The sequence below is a fragment of the Lynx rufus genome, unplaced genomic scaffold (assembly GCF_022079265.1).
Source record: "Lynx rufus isolate CCGP_SWC_20201006 ecotype Redwood Valley unplaced genomic scaffold, mLynRuf1.p SCAF_4, whole genome shotgun sequence".
Taxonomy (NCBI): domain Eukaryota; kingdom Metazoa; phylum Chordata; class Mammalia; order Carnivora; family Felidae; genus Lynx; species Lynx rufus.
This window is the reverse complement of record NW_025814856.1, coordinates 57,681,771-57,703,709: the sequence shown is the minus strand read 5'-3', so window position 1 is coordinate 57,703,709 and position 21,939 is coordinate 57,681,771. Positions and strand designations below refer to the sequence as shown.

At 50.9% G+C, this 21,939-nt stretch overlaps 1 protein-coding gene across 1 annotated transcript; it reads left to right on the top strand.

Annotated features, from left to right (window-relative positions):
- Positions 1 to 319: 319 nt before the first annotated feature.
- Positions 320 to 18,196, top strand: SEC61A1 (SEC61 translocon subunit alpha 1). Its single transcript, XM_047095660.1, has 12 exons — positions 320 to 459; positions 720 to 787; positions 4,444 to 4,509; positions 4,599 to 4,677; positions 5,649 to 5,780; positions 7,724 to 7,833; positions 8,132 to 8,285; positions 12,125 to 12,285; positions 13,513 to 13,710; positions 13,983 to 14,174; positions 14,563 to 14,639; positions 16,083 to 18,196. Exons 1-12 carry the CDS (start codon positions 453 to 455, stop codon positions 16,267 to 16,269), a joined length of 1,431 nt encoding a protein of 476 aa, XP_046951616.1. The 5' UTR covers positions 320 to 452; the 3' UTR covers positions 16,270 to 18,196.
- The last annotated feature ends 3,743 nt before the right edge of the window (positions 18,197 to 21,939 follow it).

Here is a 21,939-nt window from a genome sequence, read left to right as displayed (position 1 = left end):
CTGGGACTTCGCCTTGCTCACAGGGTTGCGGCGCAGACGGGTTCTACCCTTTGCCTCAGTTTCTCCATCACCCGAACCCGGCCTCCCCCCCGCCCTGTCACTTTGCAAGGTCTGCGCAGCCGCAGGTTCCCAATCCCGGCGTGCCCCACCCCACCCCGCCGGAGGGCACCCTCTTCCCGGCAGGCCCCGGGAGCCCCGCTGTATGCCGGGAATTGTGGTCTTGGCGGAGGCCGTGCGGCGCCACGGCGCGTGGCAGGAAGCGGAAGCGGCCTGCGACCCGCCCCCGGCCCCGCCCCGCGCCGCTCCGCGCCGCTCGCCGCGGTGCTAGCACTGACGTGTCTCTCGGCGAAGGTGCTGCGCTCCGTAGCGGGCTGGGCCGCGCGCGGGCAGTGTCACCTCACTCGGAGTGGAGCGGAGCAGAAGCGGGACCCGGAGCCTGAACAGCCGCCGCCATGGCGAGTGAGTCCCTCGGGGCAGCCGCGGCAAAGCCGGGAAGGATCAGATCGCCCTTCCCCTCACCGGTCCGGGCGAGCGCCCACCCACCGGGCCCTCCCGGGTCCCCTCTGAACGAGGCCCGCGTCCCCTGGCCCCCTCGGTGGTCCCCGCGCGCGGTCTGCTCCCCTAGTCCCTGCTCCAACTCGTGCTGGGCGGAAGGCTTCCCCAGGGAGCGCAGGAGGTTTTTACGTGCCCTAACTCTGCTTTTGTTTCTCCCATCAAAGTCAAATTTCTGGAAGTCATCAAGCCCTTCTGTGTCATCCTGCCGGAAATTCAGAAGCCGGAGAGGAAGGTAAGTTCCCCGTATCGCCGTCAAAGAAGGTTTCGTGAAACTGGGCGCTTGAAGTTTACAGTACAATTAAAAATGGCTTCAACACGCCAGATGGAAACTCTGTCTCCTGTTCCTTCCTCCTGGAGTGTAGTTGTGTGTACTCCTGAGCTTTGTCGAAAGGTGACCGGCTGTGTGGGAGTTTGCACCGAAATCAAGTCGTGCTTTATTTGGAGCATCTCTAGGGAACAAAGCCTTCGGTTTGCTCTGTCCCAAAAAGGGATCTCGGCTGTGAATGTATAAGGCCTCGAAAGCCTCAGGATACTCGGACTGGGTTACCCACCCTTCCTTCTTCACCTCCACCAGGAGCACTTCATGGTTGGTGTTTTCCTGGGAGAAGATCTTAGTATGCATGTGCTAAAAGAGGCTAAGAGCGGTCACTTTTCCCCGTATAGATGAGTTTGTATGTAGACTGTCACAGTATTGAGGGGGGGGAAAGGCGTTTTAGGAACCCTACTTTTTACGGCAGACACGTTAAAGATAAAATGTAGAGAAGATAAAAATGTAGACCCTTTATCAGAATTTCTGCTCCTGCACAGCGACAGCCCAGGATAGCGAGTGTGTCCACTGTTAGTAAAGCTGTTAAACAATGAGAAAGTTTTATTTAGATTCTTGTGTTGAAAAGAATGAATAGTGCAATATTTTTGTTTTTAGATTCTTTTCAGACTGTTGCTCATGCATTCACGTGTACGTGTGTGTAATTGACAGCAGCGTGGACACTTACTCTTGGAGTCTCCTTTTTTTTTTTCTTAACTTACAATCACTTTGTGTAAGAGTGCTCCATATGCGTGCTGCCTTCAGGGGGCAGAATGTAAAGGTGTCCCCTCCACCCCACCCTCCTGGCCTAGTAGAAAGGGTATGGCTCTGGAGGCCGACAAGCTTTGGACCTACCCTTCACAAATCTCTTAAAAGCTGTCCATCCGGGGCGCCTGGGTGGCGCAGTCGGTTAAGCGTCCGACTTCAGCCAGGTCACGATCTCGCGGTCCGTGAGTTCGAGCCCCGCGTCAGGCTCTGGGCTGATGGCTCAGAGCCTGGAGCCTGTTTCCGATTCTGTGTCTCCCTCTCTCTCTGCCCCTCCCCCGTTCATGCTCTGTCTCTCTCTGTCCCAAAAATAAATAAACGTTGAAAAAAAAAAAAAAAAGCTGTCCATCCTTGGCCTTGTGAGTAAGTGTGGTAGATGGAGCAGTGGAAATACGTGCAAGGAGTAGCAGTGGCTCAGGAAGGATTAACTGGAAGATGTGGTTTCTGATGGTGGTTTTAATGGAAGAATAGAAGTTTTTTTGAGGAGAGGAGAAGGAATTCCAGGCATAAGGAATATATGGTGTGCAAAGACCAGGAAGATGAGCAGGTGGGAGGCTGTTAGCTATAGATCCACATTGCTAGAACATAAAAGATGGTGGGGAGCAGTGGAAGGGCCAGATGATTAGAAACTTGCTCTGGAAGTAGGTAGAGAGGAGAGTGGTCTAGAGGCTTTTGCAATAGAGGGTGTGTGGGGTGGGCTAGGAGACAGGGTTTCAAGAGGCTGTTTCAAAGGTCAGGTAGATAGGACTGGGATAAGTGCTTTTGAAGTTTTGCTGTTGAATTTGGCTGCGTCCAGGAGAGGAGACTTGGTTATTAAGAAATGAGGAGTCGGGGCGCCTGGGTGGCGCAGTCGGTTAAGCGTCCGACTTCAGCCAGGTCACGATCTCGCGGTCCGTGAGTTCGAGCCCCGCGTCGGGCTCTGGGCTGATGGCTCAGAGCCTGGAGCCTGTTTCCGATTCTGTGTCTCCCTCTCTCTCTGCCCCTCCCCCGTTCATGCTCTGTCTCTCTCTGTCCCAAAAAAATAAATAAACGTTGAAAAAAAATTAAAAAAAAAAAAAAAGAAATGAGGAGTCGGGGCGCCTGGGTGGCTCAGTCGGTTAAGCGTCCGACTTCGGCTCAGGTCACGATCTCATGGTCCGTGAGTTTGAGCCCCGCATCGGGCTCTGGGCTGATGGCTCAGAGCCTGGAGCCTGCTTCCGATTCTGTGTTTCCCTCTCTCTCTGCCCCACCCCCGTTCATGCTGTGTCTCTCTCTGTCTCAAAAATAAATAAACGTTAAAAAAAAAATTAAAAAAAAAAAAAAAAGAAATGAGGAGTCGGGGCACCTGGGTGGCTCAGTTGGTTGAGCGACCGACTTTGGCTCAGGTCATGATCTCACAGTCCGTGAGTTCGAGCCCCACGTCGGGCTCTGTGCTGACAGCTCAGAGCCTGGAGCCTGTTTCAGATTCTGTGTCTCCCTCTCTCTGACCTTCCCCTGTTCATGCTCTGTCTCTGTCTCAAAAAAATAAATAAACGTTAAAAAAAATTTTTTTTTAAAAATGAGGAGTCTTCTAAAAATTATCTACTCTTTTTTTCCCTTAAAGAATCATTTCAGTACAAGCATGTTGCGTTCCTAGTTAGCCTGAAGGGATGTCGCCTTCCCTTGGCCTAATTTCTTGGTGCAGCGAGGTGCCAGGTGGGCAGGGGAGCATTCTCAGGAGGAAGAAGTGTTCTGGGAATTCAGCTCAGCTTCAAGTGGAGTGTGAGACACTGTATGCCCATCACCTTTGTGCTGCGACCTCGTTGGGGTCTGCCAAAAGGGGTAGTCCAGGAAGACCACAGCTTCTGTTCAGACCAGAAAGCCAGACTCTGACTCGGAGCTCGCTTAGGCTTGACCTCTCTTCCCCTCCGGTTGAAAAGTAGGTTTTCAGAACACAATTCTGTTCACTTAACACTGTTGCTCGCAAAGTATTTTCCCTGTCAGAATCCTCAGCTCACGCAATAGTTATGGTGTTTTTCAAGCCCTTTGAAACCTTTCTTGCAGTATAGGCAGCAAGTACTAGGGAAGGCAGTTGTAGAGGCAGAATACCTGGAAAAGCTGCCACTACTTTGTACCAGAGGGACCTTGGGGTGGCGGGTTCTAAACTCTTTAATGATACTTACAAGTTATCTATGAAATGATTCCTAATAGTCACCTGTCCTACCTGTGTACCCAAGGAAATGTGAAAAAGTCTTAAATAGGTGCCATTAGTAGGTAGTAGGTTAGAGGTGTCTTCCCCCCCAGTATTGTTTATTACACTGTTTTACGCTTAATTCATAGCAAGTACACTGTTGATCACAAATTGCAAATTAGTTACCTACAGAATTGCAAGATTTTATCAATTACAAAAGCTTTTCGAATGAGAATTGATTGTTCACTGGTTGTAAGGGCGTGTCTGATTTCGGAATCCCTTTCTGTCGCAACAGTCTTTGATCTTGGGTCTAATCCTAAAGTGTCAATGCTGGTGGTTAAGAGCACGGGTTTTGCACTCAAACTCACTTCAGCTGTGGGATTTGGGACAAATTAGCTTTCCTAAGACTCCGTTTTCTCATACAATAAAGACGATAATGCCATGTGGTAAGAGGATCAAATGAGATAGTACCTCTGAAGGTCTCTGTATAAGTGTCTTGTACGTAGAAAGCATGCAGTACATGTGCTTATGTTTTATGTTTGGCACGTAGTTTGGAGTGTTCAGCGCTCACTTGTCTGGTGAACCAAGAAAGAGGTCTGAGTAGAGGTCGCTTCTATTAATTTGCTTATGAAAATACCTTCTTGCCTGAATTCATCTTCTTCCATTACAGATTCAGTTTAAGGAGAAAGTGCTGTGGACCGCAATCACCCTCTTTATCTTCTTAGTATGCTGCCAGGTAAGCACAGCTCATGTCCCAGAATTGGAGTGGGGATGAGAGCAGGCTGGGGCTAAGTGTGCTGACTCCTTCTCTCCGCTTGTTTCCAGATTCCCCTGTTCGGAATCATGTCTTCAGATTCAGCTGACCCTTTCTATTGGATGAGAGTGATTCTGGCCTCTAACAGAGGTAGGACCCTGGCCACCTGCACTTCCCTGCAGTGTAGACCTGCCTGGCCTCCCTCAGTTAAATGACAGGCTTTGGCTTTATGCGGAATTCAGAGGGCTTCAGAGGGCGTTGGGGAAGAATGTTGGCGTGCTGTGCTGAATAGCCTTAGCAAATGCCAAATTCCGCACCGAGGCCTAATGTCACATTCGGAATTGTATTTGAATGCAACACAAAACCTGTACTAACAAGATTAGTCTAGGTCGTAGAGGATAAAAAAGCATGGAAGAACTAGAATGTGTTTTAAACAGCTGAAATGGCGACATTTGTACCAGTCTTTCTCCCGTTTTGATAACATTCTTTGGAATATGTCATTTATTTCCCTGCAACATTTTTTTTCGTATGTATAGGTTACATGTATGTGTCAAAGAAAATACGTAACGGTGTTTTGTGTACTTGAACCCATTACCTATGGGGGGAGGATTTTGAACACTTATGTTGATACTGCTTTTGATTAACTCATTTTTTAAATATAGTTCAAATTAAGTTCAAATTCCTTGGAAGTGTAGCTCATTTTAGCATAATGGAAGTAGACGTTTGTTCCCATCTAGATACAGTGGTACAGACCTTCTTTCCAAACTCTGGAAATTATTTGAATATTATCCTGTTTTTATTAACTGATGAAGAGATGAACCTTTCTTATCTCTGTAAAGCCAGAATGAATCTGTTTATGGTGAATTCAAATGCATTCATCTGTTTAAATGCCATGTGACTTCCTAAACAGAATAAGATGTTGCCTGACAGACTGAATGGAACGAATTGAATCACACTCTCATCATTGATATTGGGGGATTATTCTCGAAATTAACTGCCGCTAGCAAACTGAAACACATTGTATACGGTGTTCACAGTCGAATTTTGTTCATTCAGTTATTAATAATCGGTTGCTTTTCCAAGCTCATACTGGCTGTGTTTTGCCTCCCCCTTCCTTCAAGGCACATTGATGGAGCTGGGTATCTCTCCCATTGTCACCTCCGGCCTCATCATGCAGCTCTTGGCTGGTGCCAAAATAATTGAAGTTGGTGACACCCCAAAAGACCGAGCTCTCTTCAATGGAGCCCAAAAGTGTAAGTGAGATTTTGGGTAATGTTCAGATGTCTGTAGTTGGGAATTCAAATTTTCTATAAACAGGTTTACAAAAAAAAAACCAGGTATTTTTGTACGAGGTAACCTCCTTGGCCCACCACCTTGTTAGGCTTTGTTAGTGAGAGAGAGCACTTGGATGGGTGGGATGAGGCAGGGGAAAGCAATGTCACAGGCCCCAGACACCATGTGATCAAGTGGAAGGAGTGGGGCTTGGAGGTCTCACTCTTCCTTACCACTTAACCACTTCGAAGGAGATACTTCAGAGCTGTTGTAAGAATTCAGTTGAACAGTGCATGTAAAACCTCTCTCAGTGCCTGGCACACAGTAGTTATTCTACAAGTGTTGTTTTCCTTCCTCTGGGAGTTTGAAAGGATTGAATTTAGGGGAAAAGGATCCTCTCAGTCCAACTCTGCTATTTCCTAGCTCTGTGGCCTCACACAAAGTTAGGTGACAGCTCTGAAGTCTCAGTTTTTTCATCTGTAAAAATAAGCAGAATATTGGTATTTGCTTTATGGCAAATAACGTGTTACTAGCAACAGTGAGTGGGCCTCAGAATTAACCACATTCAGCCTCTGAAGTGGAATGTGTTAACTAGGAAACGACATTTACAGTTTCCTCTGCAGCCGTATTTTCTTCCACACCAGCATGTTTTACAGATCTTAAGTTAGGAGGTTAAGTGACTGAACAAGAAAGACTAAGCTAATTCAGACATGTCAGTTTCAGACACAAATCAGGATTGAAAAGGATATACATAAATATTTTTCAAAAGTACAAACCAGCTGTTTTCTCTTCAGTCTTGGACAATTTTTTGAAATTTTTCTGTCTTAAGACTTCAGTTTTATTAGGCACTTTTAAAAAAGTCCAATGGATGGGGCGCCTGGGTGGCGCAGTCGGTTAAGCGTCCGACTTCAGCCAGGTCACGATCTTGCGGTCCGTGAGTTCGAGCCCCGCGTCGGGCTCTGGGCTGATGGCTCGGAGCCTGGAGCCTGTTTCCGATTCTGTGTCTCCCTCTCTCTCTGCCCCTCCCCCGTTCATGCTCTGTCTCTCTCTGTCCCAAAAATAAATAAATGTTGAAAAAAAAAAATTAAAAAAAAATAAAAATAAAAAAAAAAAATAAAAAAGTCCAATGGAAACTATATCTGATAGGTACTTTGAAATAAAATTGTATTTTATGTGCAAACTAAGCAGAAAAGGGAAATTGAGTCCCAAACCCATTTGGTTTCGTGGAACCAATAAAAACAAATGGATTCCATTGTGCCTAACAATGGAGTGTCATGAGGTACAAAAAACAAACACGTCTGCATACAAAAAAAGAAGTGTCTTAGGCCAGAAGACCTTTGTGGCAGAGGAAACCGGTAACTAAATTGATGGCACTGTGAAGTTTTTCCTTAAAAAACACATGAACTACAAACTGGGAAGGGGTCACTTTATTCCAGAGTTAATATTCAGTGTTTTGGACTCAGACCCAGATGAGCCTGGAGAGGGCCCGGGCATGGACTTCAGTTAAGGAGCTCTCCCAAGCCCCAGCGACCTACCCTGAGTTCGGGTGCTTCAGGTCAGCACCATCACCAAATCAGGTGTCTCTGGATGTCATCTCCCCTGATTCCCCGACACCTGTTTATCAAGAACTAGATTTGTCACGTTTCAACTTTTTCTCCTGCCCTCACTGAAAGGAAAGTGAATTTAGGAGAAGCTGAAATTGACGAGCCTGCGTGCTTTTGTTAGAAGGCATTTGAATTACCTTGTGCTTTGGCCATGGGGCTGTTGAGTGTTTCCTGGACCAATCTCCTTGCAGGCAGTATCCATATTCTTCCTCTCCACCTTCGTCTTCCGCTGTGCCTGGCACAGAGTTGGTGTTTAGTAACTGTTCTCTCCTGGACCATGCAATGTCCCACTTTGAACACCGTTTTCTTTTCATTTCCAGTATTCGGCATGATCATTACTATCGGCCAGTCCATCGTGTATGTGATGACAGGAATGTACGGAGACCCTTCTGAGATGGGTGCTGGAATCTGCCTATTAATCACCATCCAGGTAATTGCTACTCTGACATATGCCCCCTTTGGAGTAGTCCCTCACACGCACTTAGACTTCCCATGTGACAAATCTGAGGCATGCCTAAAATAAGCAGGAGAGGAAGCCGGAGCCCCTGTGTTGGCCTTTCTGAGTTCACCAGAGGAAGGCTGTGCTCTCCGAGGCCTACTCTGCCTTTAGCATTTATATCAGGGAAGGTCGTTACCACAGAAGGAGAGAACTATGCCCATGAAGAACAGAAGTGCATAGTCTGTTTGGGTTTTTAATTTTTTTTTTTTTCTTTTTTTAATTTTCACAGCTCTTCGTCGCTGGCTTAATTGTCTTACTTTTGGATGAACTTCTGCAAAAAGGGTACGGCCTGGGCTCTGGGATTTCCCTCTTCATTGCCACTAACATCTGCGAGACCATTGTGTGGAAGGCGTTCAGCCCCACCACTGTGAACACCGGCCGAGGTAAGGGCCCTGGCCTTCTCTGGGGATGGGGTTCAGTAAAAAGTACCAATGTGCGCAAAGCAGGAAACAGTAGTCCCCCCCCCTTCCAAGGAAAAATTTTCGTTTTTGTTTTTGTTTTTGTTTTTTTTGTTTTTTTTTTTATTTTTTTTGGGACAGAGAGAGACAGAGCATGAACGGGGGAGGGGCAGAGAGAGAGGGAGACACAGAATCGGAAACAGGCTCCAGGCTCCGAGCCATCAGCCCAGAGCCTGATGCGGGGCTCGAACTCACGGACCGCGAGATCGTGACCTGGCTGAAGTCCGACGCTTAACCGACTGCGCCACCCAGGCGCCCCAAATTTTCGGTTTTAGGTACATCTCTTCTGATTTTTCTCTGTGGATCTGCAGAGTTGTTTTTGTTGATTTGGTTTGCTTTGGTTTGGTTTAGAGTAACCTCTATCTGTAGAAATTTTTAAACACAGATAGGTTTGTACTCATAAACACACGTAATTTGCCTTTTTCATGTGAGCGTTTCATGGACATTTGCCATGCTGGAATAAATAGCTCTGGCTCATTTTCCTTAGCACAGTATGGACTTCTGTTGCGAGGATAAAGCAACACTTGTCATAACCAGTTTTTTTCTGATGGACACTGAGGTTGTTTCCAGTTCCACTGTTGTTACAGCACATCCACACACATTCATCTTGACGTATCTTGGTAGTTGCTCACAGCGAATACGTTTTTAAAAATGAAATTACTAAACTAGTGCACTTGGTCATGCAAAGGGCAGTTTTGTGAGAGAGGTCTGAACTTGGAGCTCACCGGGGTTTAAATCCTGGCTGTTGCTGGTAGTAGTAAGTGGCCATGGGTGCCAAGATTAAGTGAGAAATAACATGAACTCAGTGATATGTGGCTCAAAGTAGGTGCATACCGCATATAGGTGTTCCACGTTATACCTATAAAGAATGGAAATCGTGTTACAGGCAGTGTTTTTAACAAAACTTTCTAAACATTTAAGGAAGTATGACTTACTAGAAAAGGAAAATCAAGTTTTTTTCATCACTAAATATGCTGTTCACTCGGAAGAGTCCCATGAGAAGTCAATATTCATGCATATTTGAGTATTTTTCTTTGAACTGACTGCTGGAAACAGTCCCTGGCCTCCAGAGACCACCTGGTCTCATTTGTGAGACTGAAAGTAGGTCCCTGGACAAATGAGGGCCACTTGCATCCCATAGATTACAAGGAAAAGAGTGTAACTGGACATAGGAAATGTCAGAAGGGCCTCAGGAGTGGACAGGAGCAGACTTGATTCCTCCCTGGGCACTTCCCGGAATTTTAGGAAATTCAGGGCAGATTAGGAGAAGCTGGAAGTGGGAAGGAGGTCAGGGTTTTTCAGGAATGGGTGTGAAAAGGCAGGACGGTGAAGGGATAGTAGAAGCCACCAGCCAGGGCTTTCTGGCCACTGTGCCACCCTCTATTCAGGAGCAGGCCATGAGGCACTGAGAGCTGGGGTGTGGAAGGAATGATTCACCCTGGACTGGGGGAGACGGGCAGAGAGCAAAGCCAGGGAGGTAATCAGTCCTTCAGCTTTGATGAGCCAACCTGTCGTAGAAAACATTGAGCGAGGGCACAAGGAGAACAGCGTGTAAGAGGTGGGACAATAGAGGTTCTTTCAAGGGTGACGGAAAATTGTGAAGCAAAGTCGGGTTTGTTTCTGGTTTTAAAATAAAAGTGTCATGCTGTCAGCTGGTAGTTTTGGGACCGAGCTGGAGAGACGATGCAGCCAGGGAGGGTCACTCCACAGCCACGTGTGTGGGCAGTGAGTGTCACCGTGGGAGCCATGGGGTGAAGGGAACAGGAGAGGGGGTTCATGAGGACTGGACCCTGGAGGAGGGCACAGGTCACAGAGGTCACAGGACTGAGAAGGCAGCATGGCGGCACATCTGAAACTCTGTTGGGCACATGGAAATAGGTTACTTACTGTGACCCTCTCAGGTCTGGGACAATAGCCATTCCGTGGGCAAGTGGGGACAGCACAAATGGGGTTGGCAGGGATCATGCAGGTACAAAACTGCCTGTGCCCTCGAAGTGACACTTCGCCCTTGGAAACCCGGTCTTGTTCCCAGAGATTCAGCAGGTAACGAATTTTAAGAAATGATTGTATTAAAAATTAGGAGAAGTACAGCTTAACCCTGGCATCACCCTTCACTGAAAAAGTATTGGCCAGGCATCTATTAAGGACCAGGCGCTCTTCCAGGCACTGGGAATATGAAGGGAGCCGAGTACTGTGTAGGTTAGGTGTTGGGACAGGTACCTTGGGGAAAAACAAGGCAGAGGAAAAAGATGGAAATGCCAGGAAGGTTGTCGCAGGGTTAGTCTGGGTGATCAAGAAGATTCCCCCACCTCCACCATGTCCATCCTCCCAACCCTCCGTTGGAACAAAGTCCTTTAGAGGGGAGGGAGCCCCGTGACTGTGGGGGAAGAATGTCCCATGTGGAGGGAACGAGCAGCTACAAAGGCCCTAAGGTGGGAATGTAGCCGGTGTTCCAGGTCAGCTGGCGCAGAATGAAGAAGGGGGAGAGGAGTCAGAGTTGAGATCAGGTGTGGGGGTGGGGCAGTGTTGACAGAGGGCAGAGGGTGTTCCCCCTTCCTGGGCAGCTGGGGTGTCCTCTGTGAAGTAAGCGCTTGTCCTGGCTCCAGCTTTAAGATCCCTGAACTCTGTGCCCTAGGAAGATGGGCCAGTCACGTGACTGAGGACGGCATCATAGGGTGAGGGGAGGAATTCCTGACAGTTGGGAACAAGTGTTGCTTCCATAGAAGCTACATCCAGAAGGTCAGTGGTGATGCCCATTAGATGGTTGACCTCAAGTGTCGTCTCAGAACGGTCCAGGAGAAGCCAGAGGGAGACGCGACGTGTGGCACCAGTCACCACGCGTCAGAAACTTGAGCAAACGCTATCACAGCACAGGACCAAGGCGCACCACATGCCACTGTTCCCAGTACCCGCTACCGGTCCTCAGAGACCGTGGCCTGGATGTGGCACTAGCTTTGTGCATGAGTGCCAGACGTCTGTCACAGGATAGTTAGACTGTCCTGGGTCAGCAGTGGTCAGTCACAGTAATGCAATGCTCCCGTTTCTGGCGTTAGCTTTTGTGTGTTCAGTTTATGTAAATTTCCTGAAAACGTATACACCCCTAGGCCTTGATGCTGCCCCGTGCACCCAGGCCCTCTCACTTGCCCCTGTGCTGCCTGCTCCTCAGGTCAGGTGCCCACGCTTGCTCTTTTCCTTCGGTGTCTGGGTAAGCTCAGTCTGCCTCGGGGCCTTGGTTTCTTGGCCCTGTGACCGGGCTGCCTCCTTCCACACCCTCTCAGGGTAAGGCGTGAACTCGGATTCGGATCCGCCATGTGGTAGGTACACGTGTGGTCCTTTCCGCTCAGCCGTCCGTGTAGGGAGCAGAGTCCGAGCCCCGCCTTGTCAGGGCCAGCCTGCTCCTCGTGCTGCCGGCGTCTCCAGGAGGAGGATCTGACAGCTGGGAGGCCACTCTGCAGTGGAGACCCCTTCAGCGGAAGTTCAGCAGACTCTGCCGGTGTGATTTCGTAATCGATCATCATGCCAGGCATCTGGTAGCCATTGACTCCTATATGTCGAAGACTTGAGATCAGTTAAGTCAAAAGGTAGAATGGCCCATTTCTGCAGGTTACAGGATGAGAGAGGTGTGAGAGAACTCTCTCCCTGTGGTTATAGGAGCAGGCACTGCGAATGGTAGGGCTTACTCTTTTTGGCTACCAAGATCCTTAGAGCCAAATTGAGTTGGTGGTTTGTTTCTTTACCACATGTGTCTTCTCCTTCGCCAACAGGAATGGAATTCGAAGGTGCCATCATCGCACTGTTCCATCTGCTGGCCACACGCACTGACAAGGTCCGAGCCCTTCGAGAGGCCTTCTACCGCCAGAATCTCCCCAACCTCATGAATCTGATCGCCACCATCTTTGTCTTCGCAGTGGTGATCTATTTCCAGGTGCGTCCAGATCCGGCCACGGCGAGTTTTGATGGACTGCATTTAAGTTTCAGAGCGCCTTGGTGTGCATGTCCCCCATCCACGCCCCGGGGTGGCGCACACCCCATTGCGTCGCACTGAAATGAGATGGCGTTTGAAGAGCACGCATTCCATGTGAGCGGCACAGGTTCCTCCCACTGAGTCAGAACTTGACTGCGCTAAACACAGTTTAGGCAGAACGCTCCTGAAATCGTGTTCCCTTGGGTCAGGCCTGTCAGCAGACAGAGAAGATCTATCTTTAAGTTCTTAGTTCAGGGGAAATGAGAAGTAACCAAGCTCTAAAACCTCGTCTGTGTGTTACCCAAAGGTTGTGTAGTAATTGCAGGCAGTAGCCTCATCTTGGAAAAGGCCTTCCTCTTACCTTCCAAATTATCAGTCTGTGTCACGCGCGTCTGCACGAGGGACTTGAACTGCTGGGGGTCAGATTAATCTTTTTATTTTTTGATTGGCTGCTTTGTATTCTGGTATTTATTGATAAGGAGGGACAACAGTTGAGGAAGCAGTCGAAAGGGTATTTAAACCAGGCAGATGCTTTTTCTGAGGGCTTAACAGTTCTGGTCCTTCAGCTGAGACTTAGAAGCCTCGTTACTAACAAGTGGACTTATTGGGGGCTTGGCAACTACTTGCACTTGGAGCGTGAACATTTTATTTGAAATCGTATGTATTCTGAGCCCTGTTCTAGGCACTGGGAGTTTGTGAAAACAATAGAAAAACCCTTTCTCTTCTCAGGGGTTTCAGAGGGAGAGGCTGAATTCCTAGAAGAGCTTAGCTTTTCTGTTTATGATCAGAAATGTCCTAAAAGGCTGTTGTGGGGAGTGAGGCAGAGGCCGTGGTGGCCACAGAAAGCACAGGCGAGGGAGGCGCCCCTGGGACTCAGGCGCACGTCTCTCTGATTCTCTGTGAATCCTGCAGAGAGGTGAATGTGACGTGCTGGACTTTGGTTTTTGACAAAAGTGGGATTATTTCACTCTGCTGGGGTTTGGTGCGTGTTTACGCCAGTGTTTCTAGGAACCTTCTGTTCAGGTGCCCCCAAGTGGGGAGGCGGGTAAGGCAGGGCCACAAGAGCCCCGGAACCCATGCTCCGGGCTGGCTCTCTCGAGGCTGTCCCCGGCTGCGCCATGCCGGGCCGTCCTGGGCAACCGGCCGGATGAGGCTCTGAGGGCCATTTCGCTCTGTTTGGCTCTTCAGGGCTTCCGCGTGGACCTGCCCATCAAGTCGGCCCGGTACCGAGGCCAGTACAACACGTACCCTATCAAGCTCTTCTACACCTCCAACATCCCCATCATCCTGCAGTCCGCCCTGGTGTCCAACCTGTACGTCATCTCCCAGATGCTGTCCGCCCGCTTCAGTGGCAACCTGCTGGTCAGCCTCCTGGGCACTTGGTCTGTAAGTACAGCTGCTCGAAACAGTCTGTGTCAGTGCTGTGGCAAGTGGCAGTGTGTGCGTCCGTGTGTCTTGCTCTTGACCAAATATGTCACCCAGAGGTTTTTCCTAATCATGCCTTTTACAAATTCAGCGCGTTAAATTTTCTTGTCCATGCGTGAACCGCACTGCGGGCACTTGAGCAAAACTGCCTTCTGTCTGCTCGGAACTGTTTGTGTCTTGATGCTAAGGTATGACAAGGTGGCACCCATAGGTTTTCCGCGTATTCTTTCCAGGATACTTCTTCCGGGGGTCCCGCACGTGCTTATCCGGTTGGTGGCCTGTGCTATTACCTGTCCCCTCCAGAGTCTTTCGGCTCCGTGCTAGAAGACCCCGTCCATGCCGTGGTGTACATAGTGTTCATGCTCGGCTCGTGTGCATTCTTCTCCAAAACTTGGATTGAGGTCTCGGGCTCCTCCGCCAAAGATGTGAGTAGAAGTTACAGTAGGGTGCTGGACAAGCGGTTAAATGGGGAAGCAGTGGCCGTCACCCCTTAGTGGTATACAGAGTCTCCACTCCTCACCTCTTCCTGAGAGAGCGGTCTGTGAATGCCCGCACACCCCTCGTCCTATTGCGGGGCAATTGTGAAGCGTTGATGGCCAGAGATAAAGCCCAAAAGTAAATGAGCACTCGGTTTGGGAAGCTGGAGCCAAACTGTGGGACTCGCCTTTGCAGCAGGTGTCAGGGTTACCCGTGTGAGCACTGAGGGGGTGGAAACGGAAAGCGGTGAGGGCCGAGTGCCGCCAGGAGACCGCTGCCTTCCCTTCAATTTCAAGTTTAGAGTTTAACGTTGTCTCTTTGGTGGGCGTCACACAGGTTGCAAAGCAGCTAAAGGAGCAGCAGATGGTGATGAGGGGCCACCGAGAGACTTCCATGGTCCATGAGCTCAATCGGTGAGTGCTGGCCCCAGGTCCCCAGACTCTGTGTTTGTGGTTTCCTTACACACTCAGCATCCTGATCAGGCTTAGGGACTCGGGTTTATTAACTCTTACCCTTGGGTAACGGGATAGGAAAGACCCCTGCGTCTGTAACTGTGAGCTTGCCAGCTGCTGGAGACCGGAAATAGAAAAAGTAAGTGCGTGTAGCCCCTCTCCTCGGAGAAGGAGCCACCAGGGAGCAAGGCAGCGGCACACGGCCCCACCGTCACAGGACGGTGAGCTGGCCACTGGGGCACGGGAACCCCGCTGATGCTCTGAGTGCAGATGAGGGCCAAGGTGGAGGTGAGGCTAACAAGGCCGCACAGGGAAGGGGCAGCACCCCGGGTCCCTTCAGGAAGCTCAGCACTGGAGGCAGACCCACCAGAGGGAGGTGAGGCTGACTGAGAGGCCGCTGTGGGAGTTTGGGTGAGCATGGCGGCACGGGGTCCCGAGTGCCGCAGGGACTTGGGGACGTGGAGGAGAGGCTGGCTGCAGCGCTCGGTAACCAGCTGCAGGAGGAGGGTGTGGGGGTTTGGGGTTGGAGAAAGCTCCAGGCTGGCCCCTAGGGTGCTTACGCATCACCGTGCTGTCCGCACCCCCTCTTCATAGACAGGCGGTTACAGTGTGAGCTGTCTCTGGGGGCTGCACGGGTGTCTCAAGCTTTTCAAGCCATTAGCCTCTGTTGTGAGTTCTTACTTCTTCCAATGCCTCTGGGAAGCAGCCGTGCACAGTACACGAATGAAGGAGGCTGTGTTCCTGGAAAACCGTTCACAGAATGAGGTGGCCGACAAGGTTTGTCCTGTGGCCCATAGCTTGCTCACCTCACCTAAAGGAAGCAACCACAGGGGAAGCCAGTGCTGCAAGTTTCGGATTGTTTCCAGATCTCTAGCAGGGCAGTTTTAAGAATTCTCTGAGCCCCCTGCATTGATGTCACTGTTCGGTCATAATAGGTTGCAAGCCACGTGGGAAATTTTAAATTTTCTAGCGGCCACCTGAAAAAAGTAAGAATATACCTGAAACTAATAAAATGTCGTATGTAGACTATATCTTAAAAAGAAACTGGTGAAGTGAAATTTCATGGTATATTTTATTTAATCCAGTTATGTCCAGAATATCATTTTGTAACTTGCAGTTAACGTAAGAAAAAGCATATTGAGATTTTACGTTCTTCAAAACCTCACGTGAGGCCTTTACCATCTCGATCTGGACTAGTCCCGTTTCACGAGCCATACACGGCACTCACTGGACAGCACAGCCCCAGTCTAGACCAACAAGCCGCGACGTAGGTGAAGGTTCAAGGAGGTAGTGGAGTAGCCTCTAAGGAGTCAGGGTCTTGAATCAGAGGTGGGCATGTCGGATGGCCCGGCCAGGGGACTCTGCATGGTGCCACGTGGCTGACCGGCCCCTCCTGCTCCCCAGGTACATCCCCACCGCCGCAGCCTTCGGCGGGCTGTGCATCGGGGCCCTCTCCGTCCTGGCCGACTTCCTGGGCGCCATCGGGTCTGGAACCGGGATCTTGCTCGCGGTCACGATCATCTACCAGTACTTTGAAATCTTCGTGAAGGAGCAGAGCGAGGTCGGCAGCATGGGGGCCCTTCTGTTCTGAGCCCTGTCTCCCCGGACCAGGGAGAGGGGCTGTGCACGGAATTGTGGGGGAAGGAAACAGCGAGACCTCACCGTGGGGTGCTCATCACAGGGAGTGCTGCTACGGCACCGGGACTTTTGTTTAATAATGGTTTTGAATTTCATATTCTTTCATTCCACTTTGTAAAGTGCTAGAATTTTTCCAGTTTGAAATTTTGCTTTTTATTCTGGCATTGGCAGAAAGAACGGTAGAACTGAGGTTTTATTGAGCTGACTGCCAGAGGTGGGGGTGGTAAGTGACCGTCCCCAAGTGTCCATGTAACTTTTGTTGTAACCTTTGCACCTGCTCAGTGCCGTAGGCGGCTGCAGTGGTCTGAGCTGTTCCCCCACCAAGGGAATGTCCTGTTGGTTAGAAGCACAAACCCTGTGGCAGTGTCTACGTCGTGGCCACAGGGCACGAGGCTGAGAGCAAATCATGTTTTCTGGAGGACTCACTAGTGAGTCCCTTTCACAATCAGGGGTGGGAATATCTGGCTTAAAACTGTTTTTCTGGAAGACACAATTGTCTTCCTTTTTTATAAGTAGTTTTTTAGGACCAAGCTTCTTCCAAAAGAAAGGGATGGATTTTCCAGAAGACGCTCTTGGGCCATCTGTTAATTTTTCTGCATGTGCCTGTTGGCTCTTCTCATTGACTGTTCTAGTCGGGCTTTGAGGCTGAAAAGCACAGAGTCGGCTTGGCTCCACCATGTCTGTCTGTAGTCGGTTTGTGTCCCCTGATCAAGCGGGGCCAGGAGTCACCAGCTTCTTTGGCGTTGTGGCTGACCCAAGCCAGGTGGACGTTGCATAGAGGTCCCTTGGAGTGATGTGTGTCTGTCCAGTCCTTCTGGTTGTCACCGGACGGGCCTCCCGCTCACCCCTAGGGAGACGCACACAGACGTGGAAAGGCAGCAGCTTGGCTGTCGCAGCACCGCTGCCTTCCAGGCTGAGGACTTCCTATCATGTTTTTAGCACTTTTTTAATTGTGCCTGGGACCAAATGCATGTAAAGTAAGTGACTAGATGCCACCCGTCTCCTGTTGACTTCCATCGGGACCACCCAGCAGGAGGACTCGGGCCTCAGATCCATGATGAGATCTGGGTCAGAGGGCTTTGGGTTTTTTGGTGTTTGGGTTTTGTTTTGTTTTGTTTTTTTGTAAGTGGCTCCAGTGTGTTTGGAATGAAAAGACTCACAATTATGTCTAAATTAAGTTCTGTTTGCAGTAACAGAGGACCTAGATTTTAGGAATTGGAACCTTTTCTGAGGCCTTTAGGAAGGCTCCTCAGGGGACAGGCTGTGCTTGGCAGCAGGGACAGCAGAGTCAGGCACCACAACCCTGAGGGGTTCTCACCGGAAGACGCCCCGGTTCTAAAAAGGGAGCACCTGGGGCCCTGCGGAAGGAGACGCCCCACCAGCAGCAGGCACACAGCAGCCTTCGAAGCACAGAGCCATGGTCACGACTCAGCAGAGGTGACAGGGCCGGCGCCCGTCTGAGTCGGAGTCCTAGGAGACCTCACTAGCAGCGCTAACCAGGAAACAAACCGACCGAGGGACAAAAAGCGACTTGCCTAAAGCCACCCGGCAAGCCAGCGGCAGAACCAGGATGGGCCTGGCAGGTCTGTCGACCCCCAGTCCAGGGCATACCACCATATCACATGTGGCCTTGTCAGACCCAGTCCTGAGCAGAGACTCCATGCCTCCCCGCGACGCACAGTCTGCGCGAGCCCGTGCGTGGCAACGCTGGGAGCGCCCGCCTCGTGGGTGGGGCCCCGCGGGGCTCGTGCTCTGTGGTCCATGATCATGGTGGGTGGGGGCCGACCCCAGCTTCCAGGGGACTGTCACTGTGGACGCCGTAATGGCATAACTGAGTTAAGGTGAATAAGTGACAAATAAAGCCAACTTTTTACAAGCCACTTGGTCACATTCTCTTGGTTTACAGTTCCCAGGAAGGCCGGCGAGAGAAGAGCTGGGTGCCCTTCGGGTGTGTGTGAGGCGTGGTTGAGTCCTGGTTTTGCACAGGGTGCCTCATTCTCCACTAGACGGAAGTCCCTCCCCGGGCAGGCGTAGCCCCTGGAAAACGTGCTTCTCCCGGGGGTGTGTCAGTTGCACGCCCCGGGTTTTGGTGAAGAGAAACACGGGTGAAGTGCCGGGTCCTCCCAGAAGCGAGGGAGTAGACGGGTGTCACCCCTGTGAACGCAGCCCATCACGCCATACCCACGCAGCGCCCTCCCGCCCTGTCCAGGCCAAGGGGTACCGTTGCCCTAGGCTGTGATGGCAGACATCACTATACATCCAGCCACTGATCAGCCGGACCTGTAGCTAAGCCAGGAGGGTCTCCATCCTGTCCTGGACCCCAGCATCACGCGGATGGCGGGGGCCGACATGATGACTGCTCCCCTGGGATGGGCGTGTGGAAGTCTTCCCGAGGGATTCCACCTGAGGAGAATAGCGCATGTTCCCAGGGTGATGTGAGAGGAAAACTTCCCACTTGCCTGCCTGGTTTTGAAGCTGACAAGCTTCTCCTGGACGGTGCCTCACCCCGAACCCTCTGCCACCACCACCGGCCTGGTGCTGCCTCAGTGACTCCTGAGTGACCGGTGGGCAGGACCCTTTCTCCTTAGCTGGGCTCCAGCCTCAGTGTTCCAAGGACAACCTTAGACTTTGTCTTGGAAAACCAATTTCTGGGGCACCTGGGTGGCTCAGTTGGTTAAGTGTCCAACTCTCAATCCCAGCTCAGGTCTTGATCTTTGGGTCATGAGTTCAAGCCCCACATGGGGCTTCACGCTGGATGTGGAGCCTACTTTAAAAAAAAAAAAAAAAACAACTTCTGATTTCTGAGATGGGCTTGGGCCAGGGCAGGATGTCCCTCTGGGACCCCTGGAGGGACAGGTGTTGGAGCCTGACCCTGCAGAAGCCCCCTGTCAGAGCTGGGCTGAGGCTGTGCCCAAGATGGGGTGTGTGGCCAACCTGCCCTGTGCTCCCTCCAGACTGCTGGCTGCCGGAATGGGCTGAGACCCCCGATGGGAGCCAGGCAAGCAGGTAGGGTCCCCGGCTGTGACATCCAGAAACTCAAGTCAGAGAAGCTCCCACCCCCAGAGAGGCACTGCACCCTCTCTCGCTGCCTGGGCGATTTGGCTGGGCCTGTGACCAGACCGGCCTCAACCTGGGAGCCGAACAAGCGGAGCCCATGTTGGAGCAGCCGTGTATGTGGCTCGGGGTGCCAGGCTCTGCCTCGGCTCACGTGACGCTAGGCGGGACCCTTGTGCCAGGAACTGTCCAGCAGTGCCTCCTTCTAACCGCCTGGTAACGCCTTCTCTTCTTTTCCCCGTGGGGCTGGTGCTGTGCTAGCCCCCTTACACGTGATCTCATTCGCTGCCCCCCGACCCGGTCAAGGCCTGGGAGGGAGAGAAACAGTTTGCCCCATTTGGTGCAGAAACTGACCCCAGGGAAATAGAGTGTGACCCGAAGCCACACGGCCACTCTGTGGCAGAGCCAAGACTGAAAGCCCAAGGTGCCGTTCTTGCCCCAAGTTCCTGCTTGGCTGCTGGGCCTGCCCGCCCGTGGGTTCCTCTGCAAGGGGCATAGTTGGAACCAGGGATGGGGGGCTTCGGGAAACCTGCTGCACTCCTGGGAGCTTCCCCCTGCTGGGAACCTGTGCAGACCCTGCCCTTGGCTGGGCCAAGAAGCCCGTGTATAGTGGGGAAGACAGGTGAGCATCCTGTCTCTGCCCCAAGAGGATAGCCATTTCCTAGGGAAGAGCACAGCTTCCCGACATGAGGCCCCAGGGGTGGGCAGGTGACCCCTGTCCAAGGCTCAGCAAAAGCCCTAGTACGAACTATAATATCCACCAGTACCTGGTTCTGGAGAGTCCCAGGAGTGCCCCCTGGTGGCGATGCCCACCTTGCCCCACTGCCCCAAACTTTCTGGGACTTTCCATCACCCTGCTCCAGAACCTTTGGCCAGCACACGTCCACATCGCCCACTCCTTTCCATTTGAAGCACATTATCGAGCCCCAGGGGGTAAATGGGGCAGGGGTTGATTCTATGCTCAGAAAGCTCACCCCCCCAGTGACAGGTTCTGCAACATCTGCCTAGCTTCTGGGCTCTCCCCAGTTTCCCTCAGTTTTTGCCTGACAAACTCCTGTTCATCCTTCAAAGCCCAGCTCAATGAAGCTAGAAACCTTGGAATGCCCATCAGAATGGGACTGGATAAATTACAGCCCCTCCCTCCCGTGGAACGGAACTAGGAGAAAAGTCTATATATGGTCTTAGAGGAATCTCCAAGATGTGCCGTTGAGGGAGAAAAAAAAAAAACCCTAGAAGCAGCAGTAGCATATGTCACTATTTGTATTCTAAAAGTTGGGTCAGGGGTGGAGCGTCTGGGTGGCTCTGTTGGCTAAGCGTCTGACTTCGGCTCAGGTCATGTCTCCAGGTTCGACAGTTTGAGCCCCGTAGAGTTTGAGCCTCTGCTGTCAGCCTGGATCCTCTGTTTCCCCCTCTCTGTCTCTCTGCCCCCTCCCACTTATGCTCGCTATCTCTCAAAAATAAACTTTTTTAAAGGTTGGTGGGGGGTTAAAAAACACACTGTGCATCAGGAACAGGTCTAGCAATTTCTCATGAATCTGCACCCAGCTGCTCCATTCCCGGGTATTTACGCAAGAGACATAAAAATCTATGTCTACACAAAGACTTTTATGCAAGAATGTCTGGGGCACCTGGCTGGCCCAGTCGGTAGAGCATGCGACTCTTGATCTCTGGGTTAATTCAAGCACATTAGGTGCAGAGACTACTTAAAAATAAAACAATCAGGGGCGCCTGGGTGGCTCAGTCTGTTCAGCATCTGACCTGGATTTCAGCTCAAGTCATGATCTCACTTTCGTGAGATCAAGCCCTGTGTCAGGCTTCATGCTGGACATGAAACCTGCTTGGGACTCTCCCCCTCTCTCTCCCTCTGCACCGCCCCCCCGTCCTGCTTTCTCACTCTCAAAAAAAATACATATATTTTAAAAAATAAAAAATAAAAAGACTATATACATCACATGCACGTTCTGTACTGCCATTCACTATTTTGTGAGAATATATTTGCTGAACATTGGAAAAGAGAATTAAAGGCAACTCTTTTTTTTTTTTTAAATGTTCATCACAGCTGATTCATAGTAGCTGAAATGTAAGATTGGGCCAAACAGCCAACGGCAGGTAGGTGGACGAGGAAACAGTACACTCATACAGTGGCATCTCCAGGAATCAAAAGAACAGTGATAGCACAGCCTGCACGAATCTCAGAAGCGTGGATCTGTTTGAAGCGGACTCAAACGAGTCACAAGAGAATGCATCCACGCTTTTAAGTACTACCCCATTTTTAAGTCCGAGAGCAGGCAGAGCTGATCTATGGTGAGAAAAACCAGAACAGCGTTGTTTTTCTCTAGCGTGTTGGAGTCGGCCTGGCCTCAGCCTCCATTGCAGGGAGCCTGCTTGGAGGCTCGGGGTCCGCTCTCCTCTCCGACCCTAAGACCAGGTTTGGCCACGCCCCGCGGGCGGGGCGCTGGGAGCAGGGCGGGCACACGGGAGGCAGGCGCTGTGCGCTTCTGACCGCGCGGGGGCGCTGTGGCTTCGCAGTCACGGGCTTCGCGCCGCCGTGGGGAGGCGGTCAAGACCC

Excerpts from the sequence above, each read along its gene's own strand:
- SEC61A1 (XM_047095660.1), top strand. Across the intron at positions 4,510-4,598 it reads TCTTCTTAGTATGCTGCCAG|ATTCCCCTGTTCGGAATCAT; the intron begins GTAAGCACAGCT and ends GCTTGTTTCCAG. Across the intron at positions 14,175-14,562 it reads CGGGCTCCTCCGCCAAAGAT|GTTGCAAAGCAGCTAAAGGA; the intron begins GTGAGTAGAAGT and ends GGCGTCACACAG.